General features: G+C 30.1%; 1 protein-coding gene across 1 annotated transcript in view; it reads right to left on the bottom strand.

Annotated features, from left to right (window-relative positions):
* Positions 1–378: 378 nt before the first annotated feature.
* Positions 379–25,631, bottom strand: part of LOC123303014 (atrial natriuretic peptide-converting enzyme-like) — a 49,272-nt gene continuing 24,019 nt past the window's right edge. The window contains exons 8-17 of the mRNA XM_044886108.1: positions 21,713–21,927; positions 11,206–11,338; positions 10,990–11,142; positions 9,774–9,989; positions 5,485–5,629; positions 2,194–2,375; positions 1,738–1,924; positions 1,393–1,670; positions 960–1,108; positions 379–567 (exon numbers count right to left, since the gene is read on the bottom strand). Of these exons, the coding sequence (XP_044742043.1) occupies positions 379–567; positions 960–1,108; positions 1,393–1,670; positions 1,738–1,924; positions 2,194–2,375; positions 5,485–5,629; positions 9,774–9,989; positions 10,990–11,142; positions 11,206–11,338; positions 21,713–21,927 (1,847 nt within the window). The remainder of the gene's footprint in view (positions 568–959; positions 1,109–1,392; positions 1,671–1,737; positions 1,925–2,193; positions 2,376–5,484; positions 5,630–9,773; positions 9,990–10,989; positions 11,143–11,205; positions 11,339–21,712; positions 21,928–25,631) is intronic.

Genomic DNA, 25,631 nt, shown 5'->3' on the forward strand with positions numbered 1-25,631 from the left:
GATAGTCCTTCGTGCCGGATATGAACCATTTAATGGTACTTGGAGCCGGATATAGACGCTAGCGTATAAATAGACACAATCTAGATCTCTTTTTTCATTTCTGTGCAGAAAATTCACATTCAAATAGAGAGAGATAGAAGGAAATCGGTGTATATAAGTTGTGTTTTAATTTTTCTTATTTTTTGCACAAATAGGTAAAATTTTATGATATGTCTAATCTTTTCTGTCTGATTTATAGATTTCATTCCCCGTTTCATGACGAAGGATTTGATTTTCATTTTTTAAAATATTTTAATAAAATTTACGCGATATGTTTAATTCAGTTTTAAAAAGATGATACGCAACATTTGTCTTAAACAAGCACCATGATGAATGTAATCAATTTATAGATGAATTTGAATAATATGCCATCTGTTGAGTGATCCATGGGATGTAACGTGGTACGTATGCGTATACGCCGGGTAAGTGTGGATGCGCACATTTTATACCCCAACTGACAATACCACCAACAAACCATTTATCTGGATCGTTATCATCTTGACATAATAGTGGACCACCAGAATCTCCCTACAAGTATTACAAAAATTTACTCTCAATCTTTTAGATTCTTATAAAAGTTCTTTTTTGACGTGAATACGTTTATGTTTTCGTTTTAAGGATGTATGAGCGCCAGGACATTTTGGGGTAAAAGTCTTGATTTTTTTTTTAAATATGAGGTTGGACTAAGTCTAAATCAATTCTGAAAATTTTAGGGGGGTTGCCCGATTATTTAAATAAATTGACTTAAAAGTGACATTGGTCTTATAGGAAAACGATACATAAATGATATGTTTTCAGAGATTTCTCCAAATTCGTGAATTCCTATTGTTCATTCAATTGTCCGAATATCTTCTCATACTTAGACGTATTCACGTAAACCTTACGACTGTATCAAGGATACAGCCAACCATTTTTTTTACCTGACAAGCATCTTTGCCTCCTTCAGCATATCCAGCGCAAATCATACCTTCGGTTACGTTCAAGTCACGATGTTCTAGCCATTCGTTACAAAGGTCACGATTTATTACTGGCACTTGAACTTCATTGACAGCCGGCTCATATTCGGACACTGTAAAGAAAAAATACATTTTTTTAGTGTTTCGTTTGTGCGACTAAAAACTGACACACTTGGGTAAGTTATTCTTTGACGTTCTCTGGGAGCTCCAATCTGTCTCCGTTAAATCTTGCCAGCTGTCCTTAAACAGCTACAAATGGTTCAAGGAGTACATTCTTGTGAAGTGACCTTCCTTCTGTTATCAAAATGGAAGTTATGGCCTACATGTATTCTACTCGGACGGTTACTACAACTTAATCTAACCTATGAGATCTAAGAAGTGAAATTTGATTACATACTTCCTTTATCCTCACGTTTCCCCCATCCAATTACGGTACACATAGTGCCAGGGACTAGTTCTCGATTTGGTGGTGGTAAACATACTGGCAAAAGATGTTCATGGAATGTTACTTTCGAAGCCAATTGGAATAAAGCGACATCATTATCATGAGCCACTTCTAAATTGTACATCGGATGTGGTACAACTCGACGAACTTTCATTTTTTGAGCGTAGTATGTGTGCGAATGACGTCGTGTGATACCCAATTGAATTGTCCATCCAGACACGTCCGAATGACTGAAAAATCAATAATATTTTTAAAAATTTTGCTCCAATTTATTTTTTGGAATCTTCGAATACGTACTTTCCAACACAATGAGATGCAGTCAGAATCCATTGATCTGCTATGAGAACTCCCGCACAGTAAAATACTTCTTCTGGTCCACCTAATAAAGCTGCTAAAAATGGCCAATCACCTGGTGCTGATTCATTACCGCCAACAATTCTTTTCGTTGCTTTGTGCTTATAATTCTTACGAATTTTTCCACATGCTGTATTTTAAGAAGAAACATTTTAGTGTCTGAGAATTTATGAGCGTACGGAGGAAGGCAGGCCAGGGCATTTTATCCCTCTCCTGCCATTGATTTTGCCTTTGTTTATGTCAAAATACAGTTGAATTAATAAAATTGTTTTGATTTGTCCTGCTTTAGTTTAAAATTTTCTGGTTTCCTGCCTTGGGCCCTAGTCTGGGTACACCCATGTCAAAGAACTTGGTCATGTCAAAACTCTAAATAAACCAATCTAGAAAATTTTTACTTACCAAATCCTGTACAAGTTAAGTTGACACTCTGGTGCATATTACCAGCACACGATCGAAATTCTTTAACAAGACTTGTTTTCGATTTGAATATTTTTCGCGTGGATGATTCTCGTTCGCGTGTCGGTGGCGAAATATCAAAATCAGTATTCATATTCTGACCATTTCCGGTCCAATTTGATGAGCTAATTATATCAATCGCAATTTTTATAATATTATAAAATAAATTATTATATTTTTATACGTCAAATATAATGGTTTTAAAAATTGGTTACAAAATTAAACAATTTATTATGTATTTCAAATCAAATGGTTTAGAAGTCGATTGCACATGGTAGCATTGAAAATCCTGTATATTCATTCACTATTCTAATGGCTTCGTTAATGTTTTAGGGGTGGCATAGATTTGGTTTAGAAAATCAGAAATCAATAACCGCTATTTTGTCTCTATTAATTAGGTAACTTTGTAAATTGCCTTGGCGAGTTTCTAGACCCAAAAGCTCACCAAAGAAATTGATTCACTTGACTTAAAGACAAACAGTTGAAACGAATTAAAAAAATTCGGTAAGCAACATTGTTTCGTTACTAAGATTTCATTACATATTTACAAAAACGGTGGAAAGGGGCGCTGGGAGTCGACACTTAAGACCGCTGCCTTAACATTCACTAAAATCTCGTTCAATTTGGGAGAATTGAATTGCGCAAAGTTTTAAAATCCTTGAAAATCTATGTTATTTTAACATTAAAAAGAGTCCAACCCCTGCCAACTGAGAAGCAAATACCCTCAAAAGCAGGTACTCAAATCCTCAACCTTCGCTCAACATCTCCGAGCCCCTCATAGCTCGCCAATACAGAAGGTTTCTTGAAAAAGACTCTACTCGAACCGTAACACAAAATTTCGTGTAATTGACTTCGATTCCATTTACCATCAATACAAATTTTCTCGTGAATTGTGACTTTTTTTGACACTATCTACGATTCATCAAATGCGCTGCCGATAATCGTTTAATTTTGTATTGTTAACATTCAAAATTAGAGAAAATCGCCTACGCCTTTTCATCTTGGTACTTAAAAAAAGCTACGTACTTAAATTTTTGGTACTTCAAGCCGGATATGAATCAATTAAACTAACATCTCAAAACAAATTATTAATGTTTGTGCAGCTATATCAGACCAATTCTTTTGCGGTACTAAATTTGCATGTTAACCCAATAAAATATTAAATAAAGTCGTTATAAGACTGACACATTCAAAATTAAAAGTTATTTAATTAAAATATTAAATAAAAACGTTTTTGTGTTAATAATATATAAAAATGGATATCAATAATTAATTACACAATATGCTTGCACAAAACTATATTAGTGCGCAAGTGCAGTAACAATATATATGTGCTTAGTGATGGCCAAAATTGCTACATAAACATATGTTGTGCTTAATAGAAATAAAAAATAACAAATTCCCCTAAAAGCGTTTATAGGGTGAATTAAAATCTATACTAAAAATTTTGTAATCAGTGTTTCTTTGGAAAATTTTATGTTTTATGTGATTTTATTTTGATTCGAATTTTCAGGGCGGCATGTCCAAAAGTTTTAGCATCAAACATTTTACAATAACCAATTTTTATAAAGAAATCCAATTGTTTCAAATTTTTGGTATTGTTAACAAAATTTTGATTAAGATAATTCAATTACGAATAAGATGTTTTTCGAATTTTTGAACCTCTCCCCCACGTAACCATAGATAACATTTTTGGACACCAACCCCCCTCCACCTCCTCTTTTTTTACGTAAGATTCAATCTCGTTTTTCTGAATAATAAAACGTAAATGAATTTTACCCCTCTCCCCAACATAAGGGCAGGTATAGATTTTTTAACGTCTTGAGGCTGCTATATAAATTTCAGCTTGATGTCTCTTTTCGTTTTTGAGTTATCGTGTTCACAGACGAACGGGCAGACAGACAAAGAGACAGACGGACAACCGGAAATGGACTACTTAGGTGATTTTATGAACGCCTATACCAAAATTTTGTTCGTAGCATCAATATATTTAAGCGTTACAAACTTGAGACTAAACTTAGTATACCTTTTTCAAAGGTACACATCTTATACCGGCATCGAATTCGATCTAAGTTTTCACGTTCAATTAAAACCTCACTCTGATTCATAGTGACAAACAGATGAACGCTTTAAATTAAAAAGTTATCCCTATATATTATAAATGTGAAAGTAAAGATGTTTTTTTTGTTTGTTACACTTTCACACAAAAACTACCGAATGGATTTGAATGAAACTTTACAACAATATAGCTCATACATTAGAATAACACATGAGATATATATAAAAGATATATTTAAAAAATTAAATTTAATCTGACATTTTACTGATCCATCTATGATCGTCATTTGGAACCATAAATTAATGATTTCTAAAAAAATTTAAAATAATAAATGTAAAACAATTCATGGCCAACTATTCTGATATACTCAATGAATTATGACTATTTTACATTAAAAAAAATTTAAAACTGTGCATATATTTTAGCTGTGTAAAACAATCCCTTCGAGTGTTATGGAAGGGGCATAAGTGAGATCAAGAGAGGTGGAGGCTATAAAGCGTTGGTTTTTACTTCTAAGCCCAGTGGGGCGGGCGGGAAAATTCACCCCATAAAATAATCCAAAATTTCACTGCTTAAAATTTTTGTGGCATACATTTTACAAAACACCTTGTATCAAGTGAAAAATATATAAAAATTTGAAATTTATAATAATTATTGTAAAAACACTTAAAATTTGATATCGAGCGGCAGGCATGCTATTTTGGAGCGAAATAAAAAATATTGTGATGGTGAAACAACAGCCGAAAAAATCGTGCGCACGTGTTGTGTGGTGACAATTTTGAATTTGCTTTCTTTTTTTTAAATTAAAATCGAATTTTATTGTTGCGTTTGCGCAATAGAGTGCTATGTGTGCATAAATAAAAATGAAATTATTTTGATTCGAAGACTTTTTGAAAAAATCATCTACAATTATAGTTTTTTTATTTGTTTTACCAATTTGTATTTTGTAGTTTATCACCAATAATGTTGGGGCATGAGGACACATTCTAACAACACGCACATTCGGAGGTATTTCGAAGGGGAGACACATTACAAATTCAACTCTGGTGAAAATGGATTTGAAAAATTATTGCATAGTAATTACAAATTTTATTTTTAAATACTGGTTTGAAACCCTAATTATATTAGTTCAGTAAAAAAAAATTAGTTTAATTTTTGAAAATTTTTTTACTTACGTATATCCAAGTAATGAGCATACTTCGTTGGCTGAATGTATTGGATCCCATCTGGTTACACATGCTGGAACCCACTGTTGTTGTTCGGGTAAAAATACCTCCAATTGTCCATGGCCTTCATCACCATTTGCGTCACTTAGTCGTACTACACACAAAAACGTATAAATTGGTAAATTTTAAAGACAATCGGCTTTAAGGGCAGGCGACCGAGTGACAGGTTTTTAAGAGTGCTGCGCCTTCCAGCCACTTAATTTGAATACCTATCGATCTAAAGGAAAACTAAATTCAGCGTATTAATTCGCGTATTAGAAAAACATGTTTCAAACAAACTATTGTAACAGCAACTGAATTAACATCCGCAAGTGATACGCAGCCATTTCAAACCATAAACGAGCTTAAAACGCATTAAACGTAAACGAGGCTACTGATGAACTAATAACTCAAAAAAAAAAAGAGTTTTTTAATGTTCTTTTCGACACCGTGCTTATTTCTATAAAGGAAGGATTTTAACCTTCCGTTGTTTAATTTTTGATAAGAAACATTTTTTACATTTAAACTTTTGTTCTATCTCTAACGGTTTACAATATGGGTCCTACGGACCCAAGACCCAATTGACCTATGATGCTCATTTACGAACTTGACCTCACTTTTTACGTCCTGGGTACGCTGTAAAAATTTCAGCTCGATATCTTTTTTCGTTTTTGAGTTATCGTGTCCACAGACGGACGGACGGACGGACAGCCGGAAATGGACTAATTAGGTGATTTTATGAACACCTATGATAAATTTTTTTTCCTAGCATCAATATTTTTAAGTATTACAAATTTGGGACTAAACTTAATATACTATGTATATTTCATATATACATGGTATAATAAAGAAGAACTAATGCGAAATTGTTCAAGAAAAGTTAACGGACAATTTTAAATCTGATATCGATGAAGATTTGTTGTGAGATAAATTAAATCTGATATTGATTAACAAAGTTTCCATTAATCACAAAAAATTCCTAGGTTATCGGACTTTTTATTATTATTTTATCGTTCAAAGTTGGCTGAAAAAATGATGAATCATTTAGGATATCCTTTTCAATTGAATATTTCTATATTAAAAAATCTAGAGAGTGTGATAAAAAACTATCTAAAATATTAAGACAATCTTTTATTTGATAATAATAACTTAAAAATATAAGGTTGTCGATGATATAAAAACCAAATTTTAATTTAATTATGAGTTCATCGAAGATCCATCATTTCATGAACAGAGACGACTATAGTTAGAGTAGTGATGATTGAAGAGCGATATCTATACTATCAAATTTATAAGTCTCACTTGCACACAATATATTACATATTATTGTAGTTGCGTGGTATTGTACAACCAAAAATAACTCATTACTTGACTACAAAGCATACATTTGGTTTATATGTCTGTACTGTGCAATAAACCAAAACCTTTTTTACAATACTGTAGGTATACAATCCCCTTAAATGCTTGATGACGTAACTGACAGAGAATATAGATAGGTAGATTAAATCATATTTTTAACTAAATGATATCTCTGAAAAAAATTAATTGCCTTAAAATATCATTTTTATCTTTTCCATTCAGCTCATCAATTATTTTAAATGTTCTTTCTACAGCCTAATCACAATACGGGAATGCTTCTGTACTATTCTGGATGCCATGAAAAGTTTTAAATGAAACATCAAGGAGGTCAAGAGTAAAATTTCATTTAAAATGAGTTATTTGTGAAGCATAAATAATTTTCAAACAAATACATTCATTTAGATATGTACATGTTGTAACTGGATTGTCGAATCAGTTGTTTTACAAAATATTTCCGTTACCTAGCATTCCCGCTGAAATATGTTAAGCTGGAATGCCATTGCGCTCCCTTTAAAAGAACTACTGTATAGATTTAAACATAATGCAGAATGGTTTACCTGCAGTTACAATAAGCGCTTTTTGTAGGGCGACCAAGATGAAATGAAATAAAAAAGTGTAAATAATAACTGTTGCAAACAAATACATTGAACTCTAAATAAATCAACAACTTTTTTAAATTTCTAGATTGATTTTCTTGGAATTCTGATAACTATTTATTCAAATAGAGTATTATCGTTAATCAAAAATGAATTATGAAATTTGAAAAAAGTTAATATTTATGTAAAAATATACTTAAATATTCTGATTTCGAGTCATAAAAGCACATTTTTCTTTTAAAATATTAAAATTAAAAATCGTAATTTTTAAACTGTATATCACGTGACCTAAAACGCGGGTAAGCCCTGATGTGATGTCATAGCGGTATGAGTCATAGACCATCAACTAATTCAGTGTAGACAGCTGGGTATAGTATATCCATAGATAATAAGTATTTATATTTATTATAATCAGATGTCTATGAATATATCTGTCAAACTTATTTGTGTTATTTCGCGTAATTCGAGACTAAACTTAGTATAACTTGATATATATTACATATATACAAGGTATAAAAACTGATCCAATTAAGTGGTGGCCAGATTATTTAAGAATCTAAAATGCCATTATTGGCTAAACGTATTCCCCTATTCAGTATTACAGTTGTAACATGTTTTTTGATTAAATTTACGCGGGCTCTAATATCAACTAATTATTAGTTAGTTCATATCAGTTGCCCTTCCAAAAATTGTTAATCCATTCGGATTAAATGTCAACTAATTCATCAAGTCTTCATGCTTCAAAGTGGTCATATAAATATACATGTTATATATCCTATGCTTCAACATAGCATTAGCGCGAGGAGTAAAAATAATTATGTATGTTGATAATAAGTATTTATATTTATTATAATCAGATGTCTATGAATATATCTGTCAAACTTATTTGTGTTATTTCGTGTAATTTGAGACTAAACTTAGTATAACTTGATATATATTACATATATACAAGGTATAAAAACTGATCCAATTAAGTGGTGGCCAGATTATTAAAGAATCTAAAATGCCATTATTGGCTAAACGTATTCCCCTATTCAATATTACAGTTGTATCATATTTTTTTATTAAATTTACGCGGGCTCTAATATCAACTAATTATTAGTTAGTTCATATCAGTTGCCCTTCCAAAAATTGTTAATCCATTCGGATTAAACGTCAAGTAATTCATCAAGTCTTCATTCTTCAAAGTGGTCATATAAATGTACATATTATATACCCTATGCTTCAACATAGCATTGCGCGAGGAGTAAAAATAACTATGTATGTTAGTGTTTCAATAAACCATTAAATGAGAGAAGTAAAAACTATAGATATAACAAGATATGTTGTAGTCTATACTTGAGTTAATGAGTTATTTTACTTACACAGGCCAACTTTTTGAACTTTAAAGTGTGTTTTCGAGTCTAATAGTATAATAGGGTATTATCGTTAGTCAAAAATAAATTATGAAATTTGAAACAAGTTAAAATTTATGTTGAATATACTTAAATATTCTGATTTCGAGTCATAAAAGCACATTTTTCTTTTAAAATATTGAAATTAAAAAATGATACCGATATTACGTTATCAAATTGGATGCACGCGTTTTTGACAGTTTAATTTTTATTTAAGTTTTTGGCAAGAAAACGTGTGTATTTTTCCGAAATAAATTTTTGGTGCCTTTTTATTAGCAAAGTCAACATTTTGAAGTACTTTTTCAAAAATAGTAGAATACCCTATTGTCAAACTTGTTGAGAAATTAACTTTAGGATAAATTTCCAACTTTAATAATTTATTTAATATGTTAAGAATACACCATAATTTTTTCAAATTTTTAAATATTTAATACTTTAAAAAAATTATTTAGTGTGAGATACTCATTTTTGACGCTATTACAATAATCTAAAACTGACGTAAAAAGACTTTTCAGCGTTAAATTAAGATTATAAATAATAGAGGTACACTTCTAAGGGTAGGAGTTCCTCCTTTTTAAGAAAATTTTTAGGAAATATTGGCGAAAAACGAAATACTTTTTTTTTTCATCTTTAATTGTTTATAACTTTTGTAATTTTTTATGTAATAAAAAATGCCTCAAGCACATTTTTCTAGACATCATTCCGAATCCAACGAGCTATTACACGTATTTTTTGGACCAGTATTTCTATATTTCACAAACTTAAACTTGTTGACTAGACTAATTATGAAAAACCGTTTAACATCTTTCAGCTCCTTTGCATAACAGAACTATTTTGTTTAAATAACTATCGTTTATGTTAATCAGCTGATTTAACAATCCCTTTGCGACATACATACAAAAATACTTACAACAATTAAGTTCATCCTGTCCCCAAGGACAATCGATAACACCATCACACATATGTTCCTGTGCCATACAATGCTGATCCCCACAGTGTATCATACCTTTGGCACACTGTTTACAATTTAATTCGTCTGATTGATCTTTACAATCAACGTGTCCATCACATTGCCAATTTCCTGGTATACACCGTTTTATGTCGCACTTGAAACCTGATGTACATACTGCAAAGAAAATAACAAAAACAAATCGAAAAATTTCTTTTTACCCAAAGAAATGAAGGCTAAAAAATTTATATCCTTACAAAATTTGCATCCAAAGATGTTTTGGAGTACACTTATCAGAAATAATCATTCATGGGCATCGCCAAAGGGGCCAGATAGAGGCAGCTACCCTCTCTTGAGATTTACAAAAATGGTTCAAAGCACCCACGAATTTTTAAACAAAGAATTTTCCCCAAAATTGAACTCTTAAACCTTCTTAATATTATCGAATGGGCTTAGTATGAAATTAAAATCAATGAAGCTATCTACAAATTATCAACTCACGAATTATTAAATTTTTGCTCTTATTTGAACTCTCAAGGGAAAACAAAGTTATTTACGAAAAAATGTAAAATTTTTTATGAGAAGATGGTTTACAAGATGGGTCTTACGATCCAAGACCAAATAGACTTTAGAACTTAAACTCACTTTTTATATCCTGTGCACGATTTAAACAAATTTCAGCTCGATATATCTCTTTTCGTTGTGTTGATGGACAGAAAAACGGAAATGGACTAATTGGGTTAATTTTAGGAATACCTATATCAAATTTTTTTTTTTGTTATCAATATATCAATATAGCGTTACAAAGTTGGGATTAAACTTAATATGCTTTGATATATTTCATACATAGGGTATAAAAACTAAATAAAATCATTTTATAAAACAAGTTTTTAGGAAAAAAGGCCCCCATAAGATGAAAGGGAAAAAAGAGAAATAGCAGAAAAATAAATTTTTAGTCAAACGATTTTCACCAGTATAATATACTATTTGCCATCAGCTGGCGACGCCCTTGAAAGGGTTCCTTTCTAAATCATCGCCATTAATTCGATTCGGTTTATTTATTCTTTGTTTAACAATACAAACATTGTACAGAACATGTCATAAAATGGGATAGGGAAAATGAAAGGAAGGGCTCTATGCAGCTTTGACTGGCTTTGTTAGAAAAAAAAACAATTACCAGGTTTTTGTGCACGTAATTTAGCTTCTTTAACTTCTTTATGACCCACGCATATCTCTGGATCAGTAGATTCAGGAAATAGACCACATTCCAAATAATCCGGTAATGATAATCCAAACACATCAAGAAAAAAACCACATCGACGTTTCGTTTCTATTCGAGAAGAAAAATAATTGGTAATAGTTTTAGAATAAAGTTTTGAGTTTGATAACTTACCAAAACATAAACTTCGACATGGTCGAACAACTTGACCATTTGTACCACATTTTGGTACAAAAACTGAACATAAAAATAATGCCGCTAATTCGTAACATCGCACATCTACGACTGCGTCATAAACTTCAAGTTCCTAAAAAATTTTCATCAAAATATTCACAAGATATTCTATTTTAAGCAATAAATCGCAAACTTGTTATTCCGATGAGAAAATAATTGCTTTTCAAAGGGTTGTTTCAATCGCACAGGGTCCAGTTATGCACTCAAATCACGTTTGTGATTTATTGCTAAAAAACAAACCTCCTTATTTATTGAAATAGCATAATGAATATTACCCTGTGTTAATTTATTAAAGGTATTATAAGTTTAGTCTATAACTTTAAGTTTAAATACGGACTTCTAATAAAGAACTTGCATTAATTAAGCCTTCGATATTTTGAAAATCAATTTAAAATATCAAAAAATTTCGAATAAGTTAAATTCGTATTTTTCGTTTACATTCATGAAGTTATGGCAAAATTCATCATCAAAGTTGAAAATAAAGTACAAATAATTATAGTCCTAAATCTAAAATTACCTTGGCGCTGGTACTACCTTAATTAAAATATTTACTATGAAATTTTGGTGCGTGTGCATTAAGATTTTAATTACTTTTATTGAGAGTTTTGTCGATTTCTTAAGATTTTGCTTGCGTGACCCAACTACCTTAGGACAAAAATTGTTTTATTTCAAATAATGTAACTTTTTTTATGTAATTTTTTCCAATCTTAAAAACTGACTTTGGATACATGAATAGATAAAATTAGTGCATAGATTTCCCTCATGGAAATAAGACTTGGAAAACTTTTTAACTTCGTACGAAATACAAGTATATTTATATACCGGGTATAACAAAAATATTAGGACACAAACAAAAAACTTGACGCGATCGCATTTTACGAAAAACTAATAAAAAGTATCAGAATAATTTTATTTTGAAAAAAGAGTAATTAAAAAAAAGCAACATTTGGAAATTATATTTTTCGTTTGAATTTAAAGAATTTATGCTCTCGCACAGCGATCAGAGATATGGATAAATTATTTCTGTATGCCAGCTTCGACGCACGACTGGAGTTATTGTCAGTTTCAAATATACGTTGACGAGTAACCATATGGTCATTCTGTATCGGTGGATAACAACTACTCTGTGTACTGTGTCCGTCAGGTTATTTTCAGTTTCAAACGATAGATGCTTTGTCAATGGCACACAAGTATACAAATACAAATTATACACACGCATTATTAAAAGTGAAAGCAAAAACGTAACCAGATCATTTGATCGCTAGATTTTATTTCTCATATTTTTTTCATACTGTGCGCTTTATACGAAAAACGATCCTATAAGAGCTAACCTGACATCCCGGACTTCGGAGAGTTAGCTACGTTTTTTCGAAGTTTAGGACTAATCTTCAAAGTTAGTTTTCTTTAAAACAAGCTTAAAAATTTTGCTGATAGTATTTTTTAAAAGAATTTAACATACCATTTCAGAAAATAATCCGATTCGAACATATTTCGTACGTCATTTATTATTAATTTCTTGGAAATTCATTTCAATTGTTTTCATTTTTATTAAAAAGCTAGAAAAACTAATAGGAAATAATTTAAATAAATAGTGCTTCAGTTTTCTTTCCAATGGTAAAAATAGAAAAAATAATAAAATTGTGTTAACGTAATTGTTATCATTCCTATACTCAAAGTACTCGGAAATATGTTTATGTCTATATTCTATTCCTGATAAAAAAGTATCGTATTTTCACCGGAATCGAGTGAAATGAAATAGAAAAAAATGTGTAAATAAATTATAGTTTAAATACACGCTTTATTTCACTTAAAAGTGGCAATTAATTTTAATTTTAAAGTAGTTCGGCCGTCACTTGACTAGTCAAATTAGCAACTAATTTATATTCATTAAATTTAAATCTAAATTATGAATAAAAATAATATTTGTATCACGTAAATGTTTTTTAATGCTTTATCAAATATCGTAAAAGATAAAATTTATACGTTAATTTGAATAGTTTCTAACGTTTAAACGTCAAAAACCAAAGTTTTTTATGTTTTCTTTTTGGAAAGTGCCGTAAGGTAACATTTTTTTTTGAATAAACAGAATCTTTGATAAATTTTCTTCATGATGAAAATTATTTTGAAGCTCAGTCACTGATTAATTTTTGTACAATTAACATTATTGTGAGTTCTTCCATAAAGTACTGTGTTAAAAATCACCATTTATAAATGAAATAATTCATCATTTTTTCCGCAAGAGGCCCCAAAACTGTGTTTATTGTGATCAAGGGACTTTGAACTATCATTAACCGCAAAAAAAAAAGAATGAACATTCCGTCTACTTGCTCAAACAGCCCGACTACCTTAATTCTAGAAAAATTACTAGATTTAGGACATTTTCAAAAAACTAACTGAACATTCATGCATTTGTCCTGACTTAAAAAAAAATCAAAAACAAAATAATTAACTGTTTCATTCTTGAGATATAATTACTCAAAGTTATTAAATTTTATTGTTGAACAGAAACAATTTTATTTAGAGTGTAAGTAGTTGAAGAGAGATGTCTGTTATCATACAGACTTTAATCCGAACATACAAAAGATACACCTCCCGTTTGTACATGAGAGTTAACAAGCGCGGATCTAGCCCTCAAAAAAGGTGTTCATTGACCGTACATGCTCAAACAGCCGAACTACTAGGTATAAATAACAAAAAATTATCACAATGAACTTGTTTAATTGAAGTTTAAAGTTCTATCATATTAAATGTAAAACCCTTAAATCTACATTCGAATATGATGAGTATTGTTGAAAAGTTTGTATTGTTTTAATTATTAAATTGTTATATATCTCTGGTCTATCTGCCAGTCAGATAGTCGGCATTAACTTGTAACTTATATCCCATACATTATGATGTATAGTAGTTATGGCGCTGCCATGCACTTTTATGAAAAACTCTAACCGTATCATAGTTGGTAAGTTGATTGTTGGTCATATCGGTAACGGTAATCGAAAAAAATAGACCTGGAAAAACAGACCCGAAAAAAATAAACCGAAACATGTGAAAACAAACAATTGACTGACTTAATTGTTGAAATACCATGTATTAACAGTGTTGATGATGCAATCGTTTGTTTTTTGACGTCACGTAAGTAAAAAAATGTATCCACTCTTAGGTAGCCACACACACATAACTGATAATCCCATCTCTCGCGGGTAAACAGTGATGTGTACGAAAAAATGTATCAAACAAAAATTGTTAATTTTTTCATAAGGAACATTTTTTATATTTAAATTTTTGTTCTATCTCTTACGATTTACAAGATAGGTCCTACGGATTAAAGATTCAATTAACCTATGTTGCTCATTTACGAACTCGACCTCACTTTTCATGTCCTAAGCACGCTGTAAAAATTTCAGCTTGATATCTTTTTTCGTTTTTGAGCTATCGTGTTGACAGACAGGCGGACAGAAAGGCAACCGGAAATGGACTAGGTGATTAGGTGATTTTATGAATACCGAAAACTGCTCATAACACGCCCATTATCCTTGGACAATAGATAAAATTGATGAACGTCTGTGGATGAGTTGATTAAAATTTCATGTTGTCAACTATGTTAAATAAAATAAAAAAATTTTATTTCTGTGTTAAGTTTGTGGACAATATCCCGAAGACGTTTGGTTTCCTAGCCAGGTACAGAGGAAACAAAAATCGTATCTTATCACTAACCATCAGACGGTTTGAATTTTCTCATAAAGTATGCCAGCTCCTTAACTAATAGTTGGATATATGTAGAAAGTTGTAACTGAGAAATAAAATAATTATTTGAGAGTTGAGACATATATACCATCAAAACCATTTATAACGACATTGAAGGAACCAAAAATTATGGTTCTTGTGCCGTATCCCCAAGACCTGATTTGGTGACTCATGCTTCACGATTTGGAACGCTCCAAGCAGGTACACGAACCTATAATTTTTTGATTCCTACGAAAAAATTGTTTGCTGGGTGTATCGACTTGCGGTTTTTTGCATTGGCTTCAGAAAATTATCCTAAAAAAGTTTTTATGGTTTAAAGCGGAATTTGGTAGTTTTAACCCCCGCGTAATTGGGGTGAAGGGTGTTTTAAAAGATTTTAAAATGGCCAAAATGCTAAAGTAAGAAATTTAAGATATTTTTATAAATACATTCCTTTATTTATAAAAATTTAATACGCCCAAAATAATCTTTCAGGTTCCCAAAATGAAAAAGAACTTTTTTTTTGCAAATTAAGACTTTTAATGACATATAAAAGGGTTTTTGGCGTCGCTGATCTCGAATTTTTAGTCCAAAGTCGCTGATCTCGAATTTTTGTCCCCCCTCTTTAAGCTTACATAAATGGACTACCGAAATAAAAATTACCATTTTTTGGCAAATTAAAACTTTAAAATGTTCGTTATAGACGACTGATTGTAATGATAAATGTTCGCTATAACTGATGTTATTATAGACGGTATGTTGAATTAAGTATTTTAATAGGAATCTATTCTTACTTATTCGTCATAATAACCAATTTGTCACTTCAGGCGATGTCGTTACAAGTGATTTTGTCTGTAGTAGACTAATATGTGTTGAAAATTGTAACTGAGAAATAAAATAATTATTTGAAACATATATTGCTTGTTCTATTTGAACCAATGTATTCTAATGATTGTAGCTAGAGAAGAAAAGTGCTGTAACAGTGTTACGTAACTATCTTTTTCTATTTACACTCAATGTAAATAGTGTAATACACTAGGGTACAAAAAGAACATGTTATATTATTATCACAAACACAATATCCTTTGATTGAGTTCTGTTTCTAATATTGTTTGCATAGCAACTATCTCTAACTAACATCATTATTTCAAATCTCAATAGAGTTTTAGAGAGATGTATAAATGAATCTCTCATCTTTCTACGACACAAACATGAACACGACCGACGACTGTTCATCCACTAATTACTAAAATATATCTCAAATTGAAATAAAGTGTTTTCCATTCAAAACGAAAGAATTTTAAACTTAAGATTGTTATCTTCCTACAATATAATTATTAGTGTCCGACCGAAGGCTCAATTTCGGTTTCGGCCAGTTTCTGACGAAAAGTCTAGTTTCGGCATCAGTTTTGGTTTCGGCTAGAAATCTTCCGAACTTTTGGCTAGGCTGAAACTCTGCCTTCGTGAATTATCGCACGTCGTTCGGCGAACTTGAGTGAGTTCGTGTCTGCTGAGTTTGCCGGGCAGTTCGGTGTAATTTTGTTGTGACTTTATGTGTTGTTCTGCGTATGCGTTCTTGGTTTAACCACCCAAACGTTGAAATAACTGCCTGCTATCGCTATGATTTAATGGTGTGTGATCTTCAGATACTTGTTTGCTGGCCAAAATTCATTTTTTTCTTTTTCACAATATGACGTCTGGTGATCGTCATATTGAATTTTCATTACTGATATATCTTCAGTAGCACCTGCAAGGTTAAGACAAATCGATTGACGTCAGCATCATCATAATCGGCCATCGTGTTTGGCCTCTAGTGTGCCACAAAAGAACAGACATAGACTAAAAAAATATAATTTTTATCTCTACTGTACCCTTTAACTGTTTCAATACATACAATCAATGTACGAGTGAGCATGATTAATTTTCGCATAGAAAATTTTTGCTGGAATCCGTTTAAAAGCTCCTGAATGTAAAAGTGCAGGTTGTCGGTGAGTAACCCGATAGGATATTGCTTAAAGTAATTTTTCCAACTAAAAAGCAATATTGACCGAATTGCTACGGAAATTTTCGGATTTTTACGAATTTTATTTCTTCAAAATGTCTATGAAACAAAATCCTTCATAAATTTTTGACCTAATTGCATTTAAAGTGCTTGATTGTTAATTGTTAAAAGAGCGCGCGATAAGCCACCTAAAAATAGCAAATAGCAATTTTCTGTTTTATACTTGCTAGAAAGATAGGATTTTCACCAATCGACTCAAAATAAAGTCTAATTAACAGAAAAATTCGAAAATTGACATTTTCCATAACGCTTTCTCGGAAAGTTGAAAAAATCGTTTTTCTGGGAGGTTGCTTTGTGCAAAATGAAATTTTTCGAACTTTTCTGTTCGAAAAGAAAGAATAAAAAATGTACTTATAATGTAATAACACTTATTTTGATAAAAAAAAGTTTGATAAACAAAATTTTGATGCGTTGCTCAACAATTCATGCAATTTTGCATGAAGATTTTCCTAAGATTAATAAATCATGCGGTCTAGCGAAGATATACGGGTTATATAATATCGCAAGTTTAGTTTATGTATAAAATTATATTATTTTAAATGGAAAACCCTTTGGAATTGTTCAAAACTGTTACAGATATACTTACCATTTTATTATATTATTCAAATAACATTTTTACTGGTTGATCAAAAAATCATGGTTGCAGGCTTTAAACTATGTAAACAACAGTTTTTAGTTATATTTCCCCCGACAATATATAGTGTGTCGCATGTAAGATGAAGACACCATCATATTTTTGTTATTTATAGGAATATCGATTTAAAATTCTGCATGGAAAAATAGGGTACTGTCGGTAGTGAAAAATAAATTATGAAATTTGAAAAAAGTTAAAATTTATGTAAAAATATACTTAAATATTCTGATTTCATAAAATAAAAGTCATAAAAGCACATTTTTCTTTTATAATATTAAAATTAAAAATCGTAATTTTTAAACTGTATATCACGTGACCTAAAAAGCCCTGATGTGATGTCATAACGGTATGAACCATAGACTGACCATCAGTTAGTTCAGTGTAGACAGCTGGGTATAATATATACATAGATAATAAGTATTTATATTTATTATAATCAGATGTCTATGAATATATCTGTCAAACTTATTTGTGTTTCGTATAATGATACCAATATTACGTCATCAAATTGGATGCTCGCGTTTTTGACAGTTTAAAAAAGGTTTAAAATTTAATTTAAGCTTTTGGCAAGAAAGCGTGTGCATTTTTCCGAAATAAATTTTTGGTGGATTTTTATTAGCAAAATCCACATTTTGAAGTACTTTTTCAAAAATAGTATTAAATATGCGAATTTTGTTATGAAAATAAAATATTCTAAGCAACTTTTTCTAATAGTTTCTTTTTTTTTCGATATCTCTAACCATCTCTGACGCTAGGCAAAATTTTAAGAATCGGCCCTATTTGTCAATTTATAGTAAACTGAGTTTAAAGTTGTGATTTCGGTTAAGTATCTTAAAAAATGTGATCCATCACCCCATTACTGTGCAATATTTAAAATCGATATTCATATGAATAACGAAAATATGGGGGTGTCTTCATCTTAAATGCGACGCACTGTAGACTTATACCCTGTATCGAATGTCGAAGGGGAGAGGTGAGCGTACGTTATATGTAGAGTTTTATAAAAGGAATCACAGGGGTAGATTTGAGTAATTTGGTGGATTCCTAATGGAAACTTTTTAATTTAAATTATCGCGAAAATAAAATTTTCTAGGATCTCTGAAAGAAAAGTCTTCGGCCATGAAAATACGAGTCAAGCTGAATAAAAGCTTGTTAAAAAGTACCAAGAATTTAAAATCATTCGAACAAAAAACAATTTTCATCTGTAGTAACCTAAATTTTTTTTATATCTGATATCATATTATAATAATATATGCAATCATTATTACATAAAAGATATAATAGTTACTATAGTAATAGAAAAACGATTATTGTATTAAGCATTATCATATTTTACAAATCATAATAATAATAATAATAATAATAATAATAAAATAACTAATCTTTTTTATTGTTTGGTCTCATGTTTCTGCATCCGTTCATGTTTTTACATTAAGAAGATTTTCACAGATGGTGGCAAATATATGGGGAAAATATTTTAATGGATTTTCTATTATAATATAAAATCAATCATGTTATTTATCTATTATTGAAAATTTTATTACATAAGATATTATAACAAAATTAAATAAAAGTCACCTGGAACATAACACTCAGCTAATTTAAACCGTTAGCAACCGTCAGCACTTGCCTGAAACTTTTCTATGTACAACATAATTTCTATCTATTTTTGAATTATAAATTTTTCAGAATTTTTCAACCTACCTACAGTTTTTTAAATATATTTTTTTAAGTCCTTCAGAAATTGTGAGAATTTCTCTCATCACCAGAGTAAAAGTGTAAGTCAAAAATATAAACTTTTTGGAAATAGGAAATTTTCGGGCCTGTTCTTGCACATTCGCTAGTTTTAGGCTGGTTTTGGGCTTCAAAATTAGCCCCCGAAACATGGAAAAATTACAGAAAATTACTTCGAACGAATAAACTGCTGCAAAAAGTCTAGAGGCGGGTTTTTGGCTTTAAAATTAGCCTCCGAAACATGGAAAAATCACAGAAAATTACCTCGAACGAATAAACTGCCGCAGAAGGTCCTGAGGCAGCCATTTGGCTGCTATCATTTTTTATACCTAATGGATAATACTTAACAATCGATTAATAAAATTATATAATGGATAATAATTATATAAGACAATTTCTTTTTTCTTTTTGTGTGTTGAAAAAAAAAAAAAATTAAAGAAACTCAATTAAAATCACCATTAAAAGCTATTGACCTGAATCCAACCCTGTTGATTGTTTATTAAAAGGAGATCAAACAAAAATATTTATTCATTATATTTATTTTTTTAAATTCATATTTGATTTTTCTCAAATAAATATTGATTTATTCACATAATAAATATTATGATATGATAAAAAATTAATTCTATTCAATTTACAGATAAAACACATCAACAAACAAAAACACACGTCAAAATATATGCGTAAATGAAATCAGCAAAATAAAAAAAAATTAATGGATATTAACTTTACTGTTCAATAAATATTGAACTACCCTGAGTTTAAACAGTACATTGGACTCGTAGCTTTATCAAACAAATAATATATTGAAAAAAACTCGAGACATGGGCGTCACCAAAGGGGGTAGATAGGGTTAGATGTCCCTATCTCCCTTTAACTTTAATTAATCATTAACAATTTGAATTATAACATATTTTCCGAATAGAAAATGTTAAATTAACACATTTTCGACAATGTTGTACCACTTTTTATACAGATGCCCTCCTCTAGAGATTCACAAGTGACCCCTGTAACCCTCTTAATATTGTCGAATGGTTTTAGTATGAAATTAAAATCAATGAAGGTACCCAAAAAATTTCAACTCACCATATTTTATAGTTTTTGAGAGAAAGGAAACTAAATTTTTGCCCTTATTTAGACCCTCCAGGGAAAAGAAAGTTTAATTATTTATGAGAAACATTTTTTACACTGACATTTTTGTTCTGTCTCCTATGGCTTACAAGATGGGTCCTATAAATCCAAGACCAAATGGATTTTTAAACTTAAACTCACTTCTTATGTCCTGATCACGATATAAACAAGTTTCAGCTCGATGTATCTTTTCGTTTATTAAATTGTGTTGATGGAGAGACAAAAGGAAATGGACTAATTAGGTTAATTTTACGAATACCTATATCAAAATTTGGTTTCTAGCATCAATATATCTAAGCGTTACAAACGAAACTTTATATACTTTGATATATTTCATATGCAGTTTTTAGGAAAAGGACCCCCATGAAAAGACAAAAACGGTATTTCCCCTGGGAAAAACCTCCAAATAATTGAAAAAGCACTGATTTTGTTAGGGGAGGCCGTGAAATGGACTTCTGAGGGGTTTTGGAAGCAATTGCTCCTTTATTAATCGCTAAAATTCGACACTGGATACCAAAAACACCCTTTGCTGTAAATAATGAGTAAAAAATCACAAACCTAAAATCAAATAAATTCATTTTGCTATTTCAATAGAGTAAAAACACAATCATGCAAACACAAGCACATACAGAGTGAGGCATAGGTAGATATACAGTTGCAATTATACTATTCGATATAATTCCAAGATTAAATAATTCATTATCCCATTGAAGAACACGCATACATTTTTTTTCAAAATATGGCGTCTGGTGGTCGCCATATTGAATTTCCATTACTGTCGCTATAGCCGGTTTTGATTGTAAATAACATTAAAATCAAAGAGGTTATATATAACATAGAGGCCTAAAAGCATAGGAAACACAAAAAGTGAATTATTGATCGTTAAAAAAGAGACCGAAAAAAGGGATCGTCTTCCCTCTTTGTCTCTCAGCCTGACAAAGCGCTACATTACTATTTTGAATTATTGTATAAACACGAGCATGTCTGTGTATTTAATAGAGGTGATGTAAGACAGACGAAGACAGCTATACGCGTACCTTTTTTAAGCCTCTCTCACATTACGGTTCTATGTTATTACTTCTATGATTAAAACTGTATATGTACTTATGTCCCATTCTGTATGATATAATCATAGATATAAATGTAAGAGGGATAAAATACACAACCTGTTGGGCATCACGTTGACTAAAATGTCCCATATAATTGGGAAACACCGTAAAATTATACGGTACTTTGTGGTTTAAACAAAAATTTACAATCACTGGTAGACATATGCCAGGTGCTGGATTATGGGATGATACACCATTGTTTCCAGTTTGTTCCTCTGGATTCTGATGTTTAGATACATTTGTTGTGATCACTTGAATCGAGCTGGGATACGCTAATTTATAAAACAATTATCTTTTATTACATACAACAGTAAACGAAAGTCAGAAATGTAGCAAAATATGGAAAATTTTGGCGAGAGTGAAGTATTTTGGTCCTTTATGTAAAAAACACTAAAATTTCATACAGTATGTTTAATCAATTATAAAGGTTTATCTTGATTTTATTTTTTAAATTAATTGTATCATGTTTTATCAAAGAATACTTGGGTGATTTCATGAAAAAGTGTACCATGATTGGAAAAAAATATTCCGGCTTTTGTACTTACTCAAAAATAACCTGTTAGTACATTTTTATATCTTGTGGTTTTCAAGTTCCTATCATGGACGTTATAAAGAAGGAGAACGATCGCTACGCGTTAAAGCATTAGCGCAGCGCGTCTGTCTCTGAAAATTTGTAGAATTTATAGTTCATATTTCAGCCACCAGCCGCGCTGTCGTCGGTAAGTAGTATCTGCGAAGTTAGCTGTTTATGAGTACAAGTAGATGAAGTTAGTACCATTCAAATTTATAAAGTAGTATAGATAAATTTATAAAGTAGAATTGATAATTTATAATTTATTCATTAGTAAATAATAATAATAATTAATAATAATTTCATTATTTGCTTTTTTTTCCTTTGAATGATATTATATACACGTATATTAAACGTTGATAGATCATTTGAAGTTAGCGCACAACAGCCCGCTTTTAATGAGACAACTTAGCGATTCCAGCGCCTCACGTATTTTGTCCATATTTTGGGGACAATATTTTCTATAGCGATCGTTCTCCTTCTTTATAACCTCCATGGTTCCTATCTCGTGTCCTATAATATTAATTTCTAAAGTTTCTTGAAAATACAACTCAAAATACAACTATTTTACAATCCAAAGTGACGGTAGTGTCAGTCACGATTTGTTTTTCTAATAAACTTGATTCTAAAATAATAATGTTTTTTATTTTACCATTTTCAAATAATTTGTTTTATGTAATTTGACTCCAGATACAATTAAAAGCCATAAATCCAGCGGAAGATTTTCAAAGTTTAAAAATACTTTCGAACGTGACTTTTGCAGTGTCAGTGACAATTGTAATTTGTTAAATAAATCAAATATCGTAAGTTTTATTAGCACATTTTTTACTGCAGAGGGATAAATGTAAAATCAACCATAAAACTGTACTAAAACTAAAACCGTTAACTTAATATGACGCAAAATAAAATCATTTTGGGTCAATTGTAGGGTCAGTCACATATGGAATCACCCAATTAAGTAAATTTATGGTTAATTGTGTGTTAAATTTATTTTATTATTCACAAGAAAATATGAATTTCGAAGAGTTCAATTTTATTTTACGAGATTATTGTTGCATTTAATAAAGTACCAAAATATCCGACTTACTTCAAAACTTTTCGTTCGTTTACTGTACTATAAATATTATCTATTAATTTACAATTTTATAATAATAATTTGTTTATACCTATATGCAGTAGAACCTCGATAAGGGATTTAAAATTTTGTTTTCGTGATATACCAAAGTTGTCTCGACAAAGATATAGGATTTTTATTATTAATTAAGTAAATAACTAAAAAAAGTATAAAATCGAGATTCATTTATTTTACTAGATTTTCGATGGTAAAAAACTACGAAACTAGATAAACTTTTTCATTAGTTGATCACTTATCTAGGTTTAACTGTATTAATTTACAATTTAATTATAATGGATAATTTAAATATAATAGGAAACTGCATTATTAATTATTATCAATATAGGCAATTATTAAAACATTTACATTTTGTGGTTTGTTGCAATTGGGTGGAAAATTGTACTCGAAACTTTTTATCGAATGTTAATTTTATTTAAAACGGTAATATTGTATATTTTAGTAGGGGGTAGGAAAAATCAGCATAATTTTCACACCATTGTTTTCAAATTTCCGTTTTCAAGTATTGAATTAGTATTAGTAATAGGGAATATTCATGTATTTTTTTTTATATTTTTAATTCATTGTTTACACCGTTATAACATAGTAGAAAATACAAGTGAAAACAAGCAAATGACTGAGTTAATTGTTGAAATTACATGTATAGACAGTGTTGATTACACTGTCACATTACACATACAAACATGTCACACATACCGATATTCCCATATAATACATACTATACAATTCTATACAACAGTGATGTTTACGAAAAAATATTTTAAACAAAAGTTATTTATTTTTTAGAAGAAACATTTTTTACATTTAAACTTTTGTTCTATCTCTAACGGTTTACAAGATGGGTCTTACAGACTCAAGAACCAATTCGACTCGACCTCACTTTTAACGTCCTTAGCACGATTTAAAAATTTCTTGATATCTCTGTTCGTTTTGAGTAATCGTGATGACAGACGGACAGACAGACGACAGACACACGACAGACAGATAGACAACCGGAAATGGGCTAATTACGTGATTTTGTGAACACCTATACCAAAATTTTGTTCATAGTGTCAATATTTTTAAGCGTTACAAACTTGGGACTAAACTTGTATAATTTACACTTTAAAAAAATGAATTTACTCCAAAAAATTTACACTCGTTATCATAAAGTTTTCTAATAAAAAACTGTATAATAATATAACCCAATGTAATACAATACAAAATATAAGTAATTAATATCATACAGTATGCCAACAAATCTGACAAGCCACATACTATGAAGTAACGTCCGTTTTAAAATTTGAATTTCCGTTTTAGGAATTTGAATTTCTCTCACTGAATTTGTACTTTTATTAATTAATTCTAAGTAAAAAGATATTAATTAAGGAAATTAATAAAGATATTAATTCTAAGGAAAAATTACTTTATAAGCTGTGTTCTATTGAAATCAGAAAGACTATCCTTTGAAAATAATCGTAAAAATCGCAAAATTATTTTTGTTTCGGAATTTTATGAAACTCAGTTCATAAATAATTTTGACCCAGAAAATACAAACCCAGAAGATCCCAGAAGACCCAGAAAATCGAGTTCATTTGATGACTGGGTGGACAGTTCCTGAGATATGCGATATTTGTATAATCGTTAAACAAACCCAATTTTGGTAATTTTTGGATGAAAATACCTTTTAAAAACAGTGTTCTATTTAAATCAGAAAGAAAATATTTCTCTCGATTTTTTGAAATTTTTATAAATCTTTTTTTTTTTTAAATCGTAAAAATAATTTTATCTCGGAATTCGATGAATTAATTATTGGGTAATAGCTAAAATCGGATTTAGGAAATGGTTGGATAAAATTAGAACAATTCGATTTCTAATACAAGGTTTCCGAAATCCAATAATTCTTTTTAATCTTGAATAGAAGAAAAATGAAAACTTAAATCAAATTGAAAAAGTACTTTTAAGTACTATTGTATCGTTATTTTTCAATCTAGTATTTTTATGTAAAAATATTTAAAAAAGAAAAAAAGCCAAAAAAAAGTATTATATTGGATATTGTATTGTATTTTTGTAAACGAGAAACATCGTTATTTATCGTTACCAAGCAAAAACCTATATAATATCGCTATATAAAAATGTAATCTATGCAAATGTTTATACATATATGTATTTAATAATGCCTATATACATTTACTAGAATAGGAAATGTAAGTTAGTAGAAAAATAAATGTAATAAGGATAAATACAAACATCAAACATTCATACAACAATGATTTTATCATATATCTAGTCAA

The sequence above is a fragment of the Chrysoperla carnea genome, chromosome X (genome assembly GCF_905475395.1).
Source record: "Chrysoperla carnea chromosome X, inChrCarn1.1, whole genome shotgun sequence".
In the NCBI taxonomy this organism is placed as follows: Eukaryota; Metazoa; Arthropoda; class Insecta; order Neuroptera; family Chrysopidae; genus Chrysoperla; species Chrysoperla carnea.